General features: G+C 39.3%; 1 protein-coding gene across 3 annotated transcripts in view; it reads left to right on the forward strand.

Moving 5' to 3' along the window:
- Positions 1 to 12,850, forward strand: part of KIF13B (kinesin family member 13B) — a 153,583-nt gene that overhangs the window by 89,717 nt on the left and 51,016 nt on the right. For all 3 annotated transcript variants that reach the window (XM_068398735.1, XM_068398719.1, XM_068398726.1), the window contains 11 exons: positions 957 to 1,087; positions 2,131 to 2,217; positions 3,220 to 3,410; positions 4,224 to 4,434; positions 5,575 to 5,737; positions 6,756 to 6,902; positions 7,406 to 7,555; positions 8,234 to 8,362; positions 9,808 to 9,978; positions 10,555 to 10,712; positions 11,990 to 12,122. In XM_068398735.1, coding sequence (XP_068254836.1) covers positions 957 to 1,087; positions 2,131 to 2,217; positions 3,220 to 3,410; positions 4,224 to 4,434; positions 5,575 to 5,737; positions 6,756 to 6,902; positions 7,406 to 7,555; positions 8,234 to 8,362; positions 9,808 to 9,978; positions 10,555 to 10,712; positions 11,990 to 12,122 — 1,671 coding nt within the window. The remainder of the gene's footprint in view (positions 1 to 956; positions 1,088 to 2,130; positions 2,218 to 3,219; positions 3,411 to 4,223; positions 4,435 to 5,574; positions 5,738 to 6,755; positions 6,903 to 7,405; positions 7,556 to 8,233; positions 8,363 to 9,807; positions 9,979 to 10,554; positions 10,713 to 11,989; positions 12,123 to 12,850) is intronic.

The following is a 12,850-nucleotide window of genomic DNA, read 5'->3' on the forward strand; positions in this document are numbered from 1 at the left end:
GACACTGACAGCTATTGAAGCAGAGCCGACTTCTGTGGTGGTCATTGTGACCTCATGACAAGGGCACACTGAAGCCAAAGCCTGCTCAGAAAACAGGCCTTGGCCCATCAGTACCAGCAGAAAAGTCTCGGATGGTACTGTGGTACTTTCCTTTTCTAGAGAAAACCCCTTTGCATGGGGTAGATTTTATGTTTCAGTTATTCTTTAATTATTATTTTTTTTTAATAACACAGATTTGTTTTGTTGGTTGAGAATTTTGGTGTGGAAATCCCTGTGCTTTGAAATTTTTTTGATAAAATGACTTACACTTGTTTTGCCTAAAATCCTGAGATTAAACTCTCTTGCTTCTCAGAGTAAATACCTTGCCCACATTCTCTAGAATGCTGAGCTGCATGTGTACTAGATCTTAAAAGTACTGAAGAACAACTTGATCTGAGTTATCTAAACTATTGTATCTGTTCCTCAAAAATTGCTTAGAGATGCCTAGAAAAGAAATGGATGAATTGGGGCATGTGTGGCGTGATCCTTCGTCTGCCAAATCCCTCATGCCTCGAGTACCTCAAGAATTTCCTAAGCTGTTGGATGATCTAGATGGAACCTGCTAATAGCCATGGGTCTAACCACAGTGAACCTAATTCCTCTTTGAACTCCTTTATACTTTTGGCTTCTACAACATCTCGAGGCACTGAATTCCACAATTAAATTATAGAAACCTCTTCATCTTCGGATTTAACTGTTGCCTGTAAACTTTCCTGAGTGCTCCCTGTTTGTTAGTGTAAGGCAAAGCGAGGATTTGCTTGCAATGTTTCATTCTCCTTTTTCCCCTCTAAGGGAAGTATTGAACAGCTTTCAAATTTCGGAACTAGATGACAAGATACATCTGGAAGGAGAATGCATGAGTTAGAACTAGTGAACTTTTGCAATCCATTGCTAACATCTGAATTCATTTTCCCCAGGAGCACACGTTAATAGGCTCAGACAACTCTCAAGATATCCAGCTATGTGGAATGGGAATTCTTCCTGAACACTGCATTATAGACATCACTCCAGAAGGACAGGTTATGTTAACGCCTCAAAAAAATACTAGGTAAAGGTATAAAATACAGCCCCAGTTGTATGATAATTGTAGTTTTATCTAGTATTTTATGATTAAAGGTGCAAAGAGATAATTTAAAAATAAATTTTTCTGGAGTAAATTCTACTTCTTGTATCCTGCTTTTACATTTTGTTTTAATTGGCATCTACCCCTCTGTCAACTCGTATCTTCTGTTCTAATGAGATTTCTCTCAGTGATGGTGTTTGTAGTCTAAGTGTTCAAAGAGACAATGAGTAAATTGCATATGCTTTCAGCGAGTAGATACTCACTGATTTGCAGCTGTGCAGATGTAACTCTCTCAAAATTTGAATTAATTTTCTAGGATATGCAAAGAGCTGCTGAAGCTTTTCTTGCTTTATTTGATTAAGTAGCAGTACTTGAAAAGCAGATGGTGTATTCAAATTGATCACAAAATGATATGCATTGTCAGCATCTCCAATAATTTATTGTTAAAGACACAAAATTCAGTAATTTCACATTTACCCTGATTCGTAGTTGATCCTGCTTCGAGCAGAAGGTTGGACTGGATGATGTCCTGAGATTCCCTTCAAATTTGAGTTATCCTGTGATCCTATTTTCAGACTTAATCTGACTCTGAAATAAAAGTAGTTTCCAATTATTGTAGTTAGTTTATTGTCTTTAAGCTATTTATATAGCAAAGGTCTCTGATGTCTTATTCAAATGTTTCTGTTTGGTGTCCAAAGTAGTGTGAAAAGTGTTTATTTCCAGTGACATCATCTTTTTTTCAGGCCCCTCATTTTTAATCTCTAATTATACTCCACAGACAGAGCTGTCATAATATCTATCCAAAAGTACTGAGCTCCATAAGCTCAAGCAATCAAATGAAGCTGAGTTTGAGGAGTTTATGAAGCAGCACAGGGTAGATCAGTGAAGTTTCTGAGGATATTTTTGCCTGTTTGCAATCCATAAACCTGTTCTCCTGCCTTAACTAGTTACAATAAAGAAAGTAGTACTGGAAAAAAAAGTTAAGCCTTATATAGGTGCATTTGCTTTAGATTTTTGCCTTTTCACAGGACATTCGTAAATGGTTCTGCTGTCATGTGTCCTATCCAACTACATCATGGAGACAGAATACTGTGGGGAAACAACCACTTCTTCAGGTACAAAAGATATAAAAGAAATTGTAAGTTTGCACCACTTTGTTTTGTCTTAAGGTATGAGGAAGGATGTCAGTGGAGCATTCGAGCTGCACGAAGAGGTGATTTCTTTTTCATTGGGATTGTAAAGGCAATATTGATGAGTGACTGTTCTTGAATGCTAATTGTTATAGCAGCTGTGCATGATTTTAATTTCAGAGCACCAGGCTGGTATAACTTCTTGTATTTTCAAGGACTGTAACCTTGCTGATGAGGACCTTGCTGTAGTTATCAGTACTATTATCTCACTGAAGAGATTTGCCTTTTGAGCTGGTAACTTTATTGTGGTTCAGTACCACATTAATACTAAGTACTTTCTCTTCCATGGTGAGCATATTACACCCAAGCTTGTACTTGGATAGGTTGCCTTTTGGGTTTTGCAGATAAGTTGTTAGATTTTTGACCTATGTTATACAGTGATCTGGGTTTTAAAAAGTCACTGTGTTCTCTGTTCCCCGGAGTTCCAGCTCCAGCCGTACCTATGACCTTCCTGTGTTGGACAGGATCACTGGTAGAAGTTTTCTGTGAAAGGCTGTATTCTTGAAACCCTCTGTGGCTGGTCTGAAATACCTTAAAGATCAGTGGATTTAAATGATAATCTAAAGCTTAATTGTTTTCTTTTATGCTTGAAAGAAGAATCTGCATAAAAAATGGCGTATAACTTCATTATTGCCTCTAATTTATTTGGATATGGGACGACTGAAAAAAATTGTTGGTTATCTAAACTATATGATTACTAATATCAGGTAGTCTGTATTATTAGAGTGTAGAATGCATTAATTAGTTTGCCTTGAGCTCCCCTCTTTATCCTGAGGAAAACTACACTCCCAGGAGACCAACAAATTTTGAAAGGGAAAAATTTACTGATTTGGATTATCTACTTAATTTTAATAATCTTTGAAAGCAACCCTTTATTTCAGAGTTGAGCACTTAATAGTTCTTTAAAAGTTTTCCTCTTATTTAAAGGCTCAATTTGCCAAAGAAGAAAAAGAAGGCAGATCATGAGGATGAAGAGCGAGACAACTCTATGAAGTGCAGTAATAGTGTTGAGCAGCTGGACATAGATGGAGACAATTCCAGTGAAGTGTCTAGTGAGATTAACTTCAGCTATGAATATGCCCAGATGGAAGTGACTATGAAGGCACTGGGTAGTAATGGTAAGAAGCAACAGAAATTATTGGAAATATGTACAGAATATGAGGTTACATCTTCAGGGACTCTTATCCACCGACTTTTTCCCTTACAACTTCCTACTGGAGAAATTTTTTTGTGAATGACTCATTATAGCCATTTTTGCACTTGGTGGGGAGAAAAACCATCACAGACTGTTTTGTTTGGCAGTTCTTGTTGAGGGAAAAGCCAAAACTGGAATATTGGTGGAACTGCAGCCTCAAATAAAAGTGTTTTCACTGTGTTGTTTATTTTTGTTGTGTTATGTCTCACTCAGGCATTAACTGTAGTGATTTCTGTCTCTGAAACCATGTTCTTTAGTTTTTGTGGTCTTATGTAGCTGTCCCAGAATGGCATTATTTTGGGAAACAGGAGGAAGTTTTTTTCAGCTTGGTCTTTCCCTTTTCTCAGTTCTCTTAAATCATCCATCCAATCTGTTCTGTAGATGTTTCTTTTGCTCCACAGTTCAGCAGCATTTTTTAATATGCGTTACCACAAAAATATAATCTCTTCCTACTGTTATATGATAACTATGTTTACTGTCTAGGACATTCCTCACCATGGATTTCAGTGGCTACTGCAGGCCCTAACGTGAATAACTGCAGATATAGAATGGGGAAGGGAAGTACCAAATCATGGTAATTTTTGCCTTGCCCAAGGTCATAAGGGAAAGATCTCATATTTCCGAGTCCCTTGTCTCTGCCACATATTGATTACGTGACTGTTTCCATTTAATTTTATGGTTACCAGGTATTTGACCCCTAGAAGTACTAACTTCTTTATTTTCAACATTTACTTAGATCCAATGCAGTCAATCTTACAAAGCCTGGAGCAGCAACACGAGGAGGAGAAGAGATCGGCGCTTGAACGACAGAGGCTGATGTATGAACATGAACTGGAGCAGTTACGACGGCGATTGTCACCAGAGAAGCAGCATTTCCGCAGCATGGACAGGTTCTCCTTTCATTCTCCCAGCGCTCAGCAGCGCTTACGGCAGTGGGCAGAGGAGAGGTGGGTAACCAAATCTGACCGTGAGGAGTGTTTGTTTGAAGTTCTGCAGCACCTGGTGAATTTTGCAAGATTTTAATTGCGTTGCATACCTCTGCCAAATTTCTGAGGCGACTCCTGGGGAGTGTTGGGGAGGACACGGTGAAAATATTAGTCTAAGAACAATCAGACCTATGATACTTGAAAAGAGGAGAAAGAATCAGTTCCTGCTTTGTTGTTAAGGAGAAACTCTGTCCTGATTGGCAACAAATTTGACTAAAGATGAGGTGATTGGAAGAAATTTTGGGACTCCTATATGAGTTTGCTCTTCTGTGGATTATGACTCAGCTGCTGGAAGATTGTTTTTCCTCTTGACTCACATCCATCTGTCTGACCCAGGCAGGTCCTGCCAACCAGAAGAGTGCAGAAAGAAAAGGGAGTAAGAGGATGATAGAAAGAATTTTGATCCACAGCATTGCAAAAACTGTTTAATAACCACAGAGGAGCCACCGTCCTCTTTGCCTCTTCCTAGGCAATTGTGCTGAGGTTTTTTACTTCAGCCTCTAAATGATCTTTTCCAGTATTACTGTCAAAAAGAGCAGCTGCAGGAGGAAGAGGAAACTGACCCTAAAACAATGAGTATGATAAAGACATTGTAATGAGAAAATAAAAGTCTAATTTATATGGCTAGAGAAGCAACTTTTGATATAGAAAATATTTGAGGCAGTCTAACAAGGTGTTAGCTGTGTGTCTGGAATATTTTGCAGTACCAGATTCCTGTGCTGCACAGTTGGTGCTCTCTCACACTTGCCAGGAAGGCCAGTGAGCAAGTGGGTCATGGTGTCTGAATAAACCTTTCTCTGTAAGATGGAACATCCACATCTGTGGTGGGGAAACTCTGGAACAAGCCACACAAGAGCTGACTGTTCAGCAAATGCGTGGAGAAGTCTCCAAAGCCAGCAGTATGCTAATGTTCATACTGCTAAATTCATACAGATAATATTTTTTTCCCCCCAGAGAAATGTAATTTAATTCACCTGATTTTTGTGTTAAAAAGCTGAATGTTGACTCCTTCCTGTCAAGTGACCGTTTGCTTTGCACTCGGTTTCAATACTTTAATGCCATGACTTTTTCTGTCTCGCCTTCCACATCTCCTCCTTTTAGAGAAGAAATGTTGACCCACAGCCTGAGAAAGCTACGAGAGCAGATTGTTAAAGCCAATTTGTACGTGAGAGAAGCCAATTTTATCGGAGAGGAGTTGGACAAGAGGACAGAGTATAAAGTTACCCTTCAGATCCCAGCTTCAAGCCTTAATGCCAACAGTAAGGTAAGGTAGCCATAATGGAACTAAACAGTTGTCAGTAAGTTTGTCCCTCAGCATTCTGATTTGTTGTATTCTGACTTTAATGGTCTAGAGAGTTTGCCAGTCTATTCATGTGCATTAAATATGGCTCTGTTAACACATGCTACATCCTTATCTTATTTTGTTACCATTAAAATATTATAATGTGCTGGCTTACTGATAAATGTTTTGGTGCAAGACCTTTCCACTGGTGTTGAAGTTCCCGCTTGCTTCTCTTAAACAGTGATAAAATCTGTGCAGGTCAGGTAACATCTATTTCAAGTATTTACCATCACCTTGTGGACATTTGGCTTTACATCATCCTAGTGAGGTGAGAAAACGTCATCCCCATTGTACAGGGAGGAACTAGAGCAGAAAGGATTTGCATTGTTTGTTCCAGGCATCTTAGAAATTTTGGAAGGAGGGAACTGAACCCAGACTTCCGTGCCTCAGGCTGGCTACCTAAGCCGATATTCTTTCTGTCTTGAGATCAGCTCAATATTTTCATGATACTCAGGCCATCATTAGTACAGTAGATGTATTTTATTCCAGGATTAGAATTTTTATCAATTGCTTTGGAAGTTTCTCTCGTCTGCTTGTTTTTCTTGTAGTCTTCTGGCCCATCTAGAAACAGGATGGTAAAGAGGGTTAAGTGTCTGCGCTAGCTGAAAGCTAAAGACAGTAGTAACCGTAGCTGGAACTCCAGGCCCGCTGTAACTTGAGGATATTTGTGAAATGCTTAAATGTTCCTATTTCTAACACTTATGTAAGGTGAAAATCCACAGAAACTAGTGCCCATAGCTGTGCCTGGACTTGACAGTTAAACTGAACATGAATATACCGTGACAGCCGAACTCAGTCTGTCATGCTTGGATTTGGCTGCTCAAGCTGGAATAAACAAGAACAAAATGCAGACTTTTCCCAAAGTTTTGTATTGGTTTTAAACTATTTTTTCATTGTTGTGACACGAATTCCTCATTGATATCTCTCTCATTGTTCGCAGAGAGGCGCAATTCTCAGCGAGCCTGCTATTCAAGTGAGAAGGAAGGGGAAAGGCAAACAGATTTGGTCACTGGAAAAGCTGGAGAATCGATTGGTAGATATGAGGGATCTTTACCAGGAGTGGAAAGACTGTGAGGAAGACAACCCAGTAAGTAAAAATTACTCCAGTATTGTGCTGATAGAATTACATCCCTGTTAAATTTTTTGTTTAAGTAGATGTGAGAAAATCTCCTGGTTCAGGAGGAGGGGGATGGAGGGGAGAAGGGAATGTGTAAAGAGATAAGTTTTCTGAGCTCTTGCTTTTCCTAGTACTGAAGCGATCTTCAGCATTTCACTAACACTTAACCCTTATCTTGGCACTTCGATGCTTGTTTGCATGCATAGTTTGGTGACAGAACTGAAGCAGTGAGTAAATACAACAGCAGCTGATGTTCAGGCTGACTTCTCTGAATCTGACAGCGTTAAGGAGAACTTGCTGAAAACAGGTCTTATACTCGGTCCAAAGTAAAATTCAAGTTTCCATTCTTCTTGTGATCTCATCCGGCCTCTTGCTTGAGTCCATTTTTCTTTCACTAGGCTGGTTGTGCAACACTTTGAAAACTGTTTCATGAAAAGTTTGTTTTTCTTACATTATTATAAATTTGATTGAAGGTGATGAGAGCTTACTTCAGGCGAGCTGATCCGTTCTACGATGAGCAGGAAAACCACAGCCTTATCGGAGTAGCCAATGTTTTTCTTGAGTGCCTGTTCTATGACGTGAAGCTACAATATGCCGTTCCAATCATCAATCAGAAGGGAGAGGTTTGTCATTCTTCTATAATCTATCCTTACTCAACTGTTTAATTAAAGCCCATGGACCTTATTACCAGTATATAGTAGATATTTTCCAGTTTCATGTGCACAAGCTCTTTGCTAACAGTTTGGAATTATGCAAATCCCATAATACCTTACTAGAGTTGTTTAGACAGCTCTGAATCCCAGCATGGTGGTTGTGAAAGGAGAAAGCTTTGTGAGCACCTTTCTGAGCAAGACAGCCCAAAATAAATACTTAGTAGAATGAGTATGAGCTATAGCTCCACTGGCTTCCCCTGACTACCATCAAGAACAGGCTTTTAAATATATACTGTAAGAACAACTTCAAAGGCAGCTAGAGCATACCAGGCAACGTTCTCTGTGCTCTGCATCACGTGCACTTTGCAGACTCTTTAGAGACTGGTGTGAAGGCAAGTGAGACTGCAGTATGGTGTTCCCAAAGTCACTCTAGTGGCTGATTTCTTTGCTTTTACAACAAAGGCTCTTTGGTTCTTGCTGTAAAGGATTCTTCATCTGGTACAACAAATGCACAAGGCAAAACAATAAAAGGGAATAAAATGTTGTCTGCTTACAGACTGGAAACAGCAGTAGTTGTCGTTACCTGAGAAGGGACGAGCCTGTCGCTGTTTTCTGGTACACAAGTAATTCTTAATCCTTTCTTACCAGGTATCAGGTCGTCTCCACGTTGAAGTTGTTCGAGTGAGTGGAGAGATAGACGACAGGTTGGTTGGAGGCGAGGATAGTCCAGACTATTCAAATGAAAATGACACTCAGGAGAGAAAACTGGTCTGCCGGGTGAGTTCCAGATATATCCCAACCTCTGAGCAACCTTCTCTCTTTCCATCCCAAGTCTTAAAATAAAGACGTCCCTGGTGTTAGATGTCTCTTTATAATCGGCCTCTTCTCCCAGGCAACTAGCAATAGGACAAGAGAACACAGCCTCAAGCTTCACCAGGGAAGGTTCAGGTTGGACATTAGGAAGCATTTCTTCTCAGCAAGGGTCATTAGCCATTGGAAGGGGCTGCCCAGGGAGGTGGTGGAGTCACCATCTCTGGATGTGTTTAAGAAAAGACTGGACATGACACTTAGTGCCATGGTCTAGTTGCCATGGTGGTGTCAGGGCAATGGTTGGACTTGATGATCCCAGAGGGCTCTGCCAACCTGATTGATTCTGTGATTCTGTGTTTGCTTCCAGTATAGAAGGAACTAGGACTGGAGCTGGAGTATCTAATTCAAAAGGAGGCATAGAATCTGATAAACTCCCATTGTTCTGTGTATCATTCTCTCCCAATATTTTTATCTCTAAATATTCAAGATTACGTGAAATATATACAGTTGTGTGTATTATTGTTAGTAATAAAAAGAAAGTTAGCAGGAAGGATTTACTAGCAGTTCTGTGTTGCAGTAAAATGCAGGATGGGCCAAGCTACAAGTAAGAGGGAGGCAAAGAGCACTAGAGGGAGTAGAACTCCAACTTTGCTGACTTCTGGACAATATGAACAATTTGGGGGCAGCTGTACTCTTTTTCACTTTTTATCCTCTCCCATAGAGCTCCATGTGCTTGCAAGCAGTATGGGGCATTGTTGCAGGAAACATTCTCCTGAGGATCTTGAGTGGGGTGTAACTGTAGGAGCCTAACTCATCAGAACTTAATTTGACAAATGGCAAATAGAAGTTTATTAAATAATATGGTTAGTATGATGGCTTTGTTTAGATCAGAAGGTGTTTTCAAAACATTTTGTTTCTGTTTGGTCTTGATTTTGAAAAAGAGGGAAGAGGCTACTTTGTTATTGTTGGGGTTATTTCTGTATTGTTTCTAGCATCAAAGAATAAGGAGGAGTAGTATCTTCGAGCAGGATTTTGCAGAATAAAGGAGCCAGTTTTTGTAGAAGTATGAAAGTTGTATTGTATTCCTCCTCAGTTATAAATTTTTGGTGCATCTCACCATTGAAAATTAATAAAATGTTTTGGTGTGTTTGTAAAATTCTTACCTTTCATTTCCACTCCCAAGAAGTAGGTGCCTGGTGTCATCTAGTGGCGACGTTCAGCTGATGCACCCAAAATATTATCTCCAATGTATATCAGTGCAGAAATTCGTACTTTGTAAAGTTTTTTGGTTTGCTCCTTTTTTTTTATTATCCTTTGCAGTGGAACGGAATAACATTGTTCTTACAGAAGTATTTTTAATTCTATGCCTAATGAATAAGTGCTTTTTCTTTGTTTCTCAACTGTTTTTCTAGATTAAAATACTTCAAGCTACAGGTTTGCCACAGCACCTCTCCAACTTTGTGTTCTGCAAATATACGTTCTGGGATCAACCGGAGCCAGTTACTGTTGCACCTGAGGTGGATCCTTCCTTATCTTCCTTCAGCAAGGAGCCACGGTGCATGGTTGTCTTCGATCACTGCAATGTAAATTTTTTTCTATTTTATTAATGAAACTGTAGGCTGAAAAAGCAGGTTTATGCTTGCACAACAGTTGCCTGTTTGCTCTCGTTGTTGTACTTTGTGAGGCTGATACCCTAATTCCATTTTTTTTTAATAGAGACTTCTAAAGTCAGCTTAGATGAATGCCAGCTAATCACCTGAGTGATCATCTTGTTCTTTCTATCATTTGTCATTACACTGAGCAATATATTCCACTTACCATTTATAAAATAGATAATACCTTCTGATGAGTTTTGATTTTCTGATTCTGAACAGTAGAACATATGATTTGTATTTTTGGTTTCTTTGAACCATTGGATCAGGACTTGGAACAGCATGTGGTCATTTTTCAGCTCTTTATAGACTTTAACCTTCACTAAATCATGTACCTTTGCCTTGCCTCCTGATTTTACAAACTGAGGTGACAGTTCTTACTTTCCCCTATACTGTGTCTTAAGGACCAAAGTGATTTTACTAATGCTTATATGAAAGTCAAGACAGTAAATCTGTTAAGTTCATTGTGTGATCACAGTTATCAACTGATTTGTTGCTTACATACAGGAAGTTTCTGTAAATATTTCCGAAGACTTCATGGAACATCTTTATGATGGTGCTTTGGCAATTGAAGTGTATGGGCACAAGCAGAGTGGTGACCGCAGAAATCCAACCCTGTGGGATCTGGGAATAATTCAAGCCAAAACACGCAGCCTTCGTGACAGGTAAATATGGAAAATAGATCCTTGGTTTAGAATTTTGGAAAATCACTGTCTGAGGTGCCCAATTTTGAAGCAAGGTTAGGATAAGTAGTTAAATTTTGAACTGAAGACGACTGAACGTGTGTTTGAGGCTGTATCTGTTAGACTATTATAAATAGACTCTATTGGAAAAACAGCACGTGATATGTCAGTAGGTTTTAAAAAACTGAAAGAGGAGAAATGTCCATCTCTGTTTCAACTTAAAAGTGGTAAACCTTGAAAGACTTTGAAGTCCCTTTTATTTAGACAAACTCAAGTGTGTAAGTAGTGTTACACATTATGTTTCTTTATATTGTTGTTAGTCTGTGCCAGAAAGAGCTATCAAGTCTAAACCAGTAAGATTGTTGTTCTGACTGTACACTGATATATTTATTCAAGATCTGACTCCAGTTCATTCTTGGCCATGAAATGTCATCACTGTAATGCTTCCATTGGAAGAGCTGTATTGCTAATTACTTCAATTGGAGTAAATAGGCAACGGTATGGTAATTTAGACTGAAGGGAGTTGCTTTTTTGCTGGCAGCTGTTCGTTGTCCCCAAAGTAAGTTTAGTAGCATTTTCTTAAACGTAAGTTGTTTTGCCTCTCCAATTCAAGGCAGCTCTGCAACTTAATTTATTGGAAGTTATTTCTCTTTTTACTTCTAGCCTACACTTGTCTTGAGCATGTTGAGTATTAAGCTACATATAGGGAAGTTTAAAAGAAAAGGCAGGAAAATATGGCAAAGAGGAGACGGAAAAAGGATGTTATTAAATAGTGACTTCTGTTTGGTAGCTGAGTAGTAAGTACCTCCTTCCTTTTTAATTTTGAGGTACTACAAAAGTGGCCATTTCTTATGTAAGCTCTTAGAAGAATTGGAGGGAAGGCTGCAGTATGATGAAGTTCAGGAAAGTGCCCAGAATCTTGAAAGCTTGTGAGACAAAGTCTCGCTGTCTTCTGTATGAGTCCAATTGCACTGACAACGCTGGATTTCTGTGGCAGTAGTTGAGACCAGAGCTTAAATGTTAGAAGCTAGGGGAATTGGTTTTCATACTGGAATAAAGCAAAAGCTTATTTCTGATGTTTGACTAAAATAGCTGTCAGTAAAATTTATAAGCACTGCACAACTAGTAACCCTGTATAGTCGCAAATGGCTCACTATTGAGGTGTTCCTTTGCTTCTTCAGTCTGCAGTCTGAGCTAATGCTTTGGATTTTTTTCTTTGTCTTTTGGAAAAAAAAAGACCTATTTGATGTGTTTTGCAGGTGGAGTGAAGTAACCCGAAAAGTAGAACTCTGGGTTCAAATTCTAGAGCTGAATGAGAACGGGGAATATTGCCCTGTTGAGGTGACTCCTGCCAAGGATGTATGCACAGGAGGCATCTTCCAGCTCAGACAGGTAAGGTGGCACGTTCAGGATTTCAGCTGTGAAAAGAGCCTGTGGAAAGCTAAGAAGCTCGTGTTTTGTATGGTAAAGGGATGGTGTCCAAGGAACTGTCAAACTTAGACACAAAATAGGATCTTGTGTAAGACAGACATAAAGCGGAAGAAAGGAGAGTCCCTCTGTGTTTTGTGAAGCTGCCAGTGTGCATAAGCTGCGGGTAAAGGTGATCAAAGGCTTACCTGTAATCTTTGTGCTGTGTGCTGTTCCCTCTTCTGTGACAGCACGTGGTAAAAAGGATGTCAGTCTCGACTGAACTTAATTATTTTTACAGGAGGTCCAGAATTCCCCTGTATTTGATCCTTCCAGCCAACCACTCCTTTGTCCTTTGAATTCTACACACATTAAATTGTTAATGCTTAACTGAGTAGTTAACATTTTTAAGTGATAAGCTATTGCCCAGAGAACACTAGGAATTAGTAAAAGTTATATACAGGCTGCACCTCTGAGCTCCCCGACTCCTTTGATTTTTATTTATTTATTTTTCCCTACGGGTTTTACTAAAGAACAGTTACTTTGCTGCGTTGATAGCATCAGCGGGTAAGAATTTTCAGTCAAGGAGACCGGAGTCAAGAAAAGTTCACTGAAATTCCAGTAGTTTGCCAAATTGGACTATTTTCTTTCCTCTTTTGTAGGTGGGAAAGAGATCCTATTTTCCACCTTCAGAAGTATTAAAAATAAAATCC

This window comes from Nyctibius grandis, chromosome 1 (genome assembly GCF_013368605.1).
Source record: "Nyctibius grandis isolate bNycGra1 chromosome 1, bNycGra1.pri, whole genome shotgun sequence".
Taxonomy (NCBI): Eukaryota; Metazoa; Chordata; class Aves; order Nyctibiiformes; family Nyctibiidae; genus Nyctibius; species Nyctibius grandis.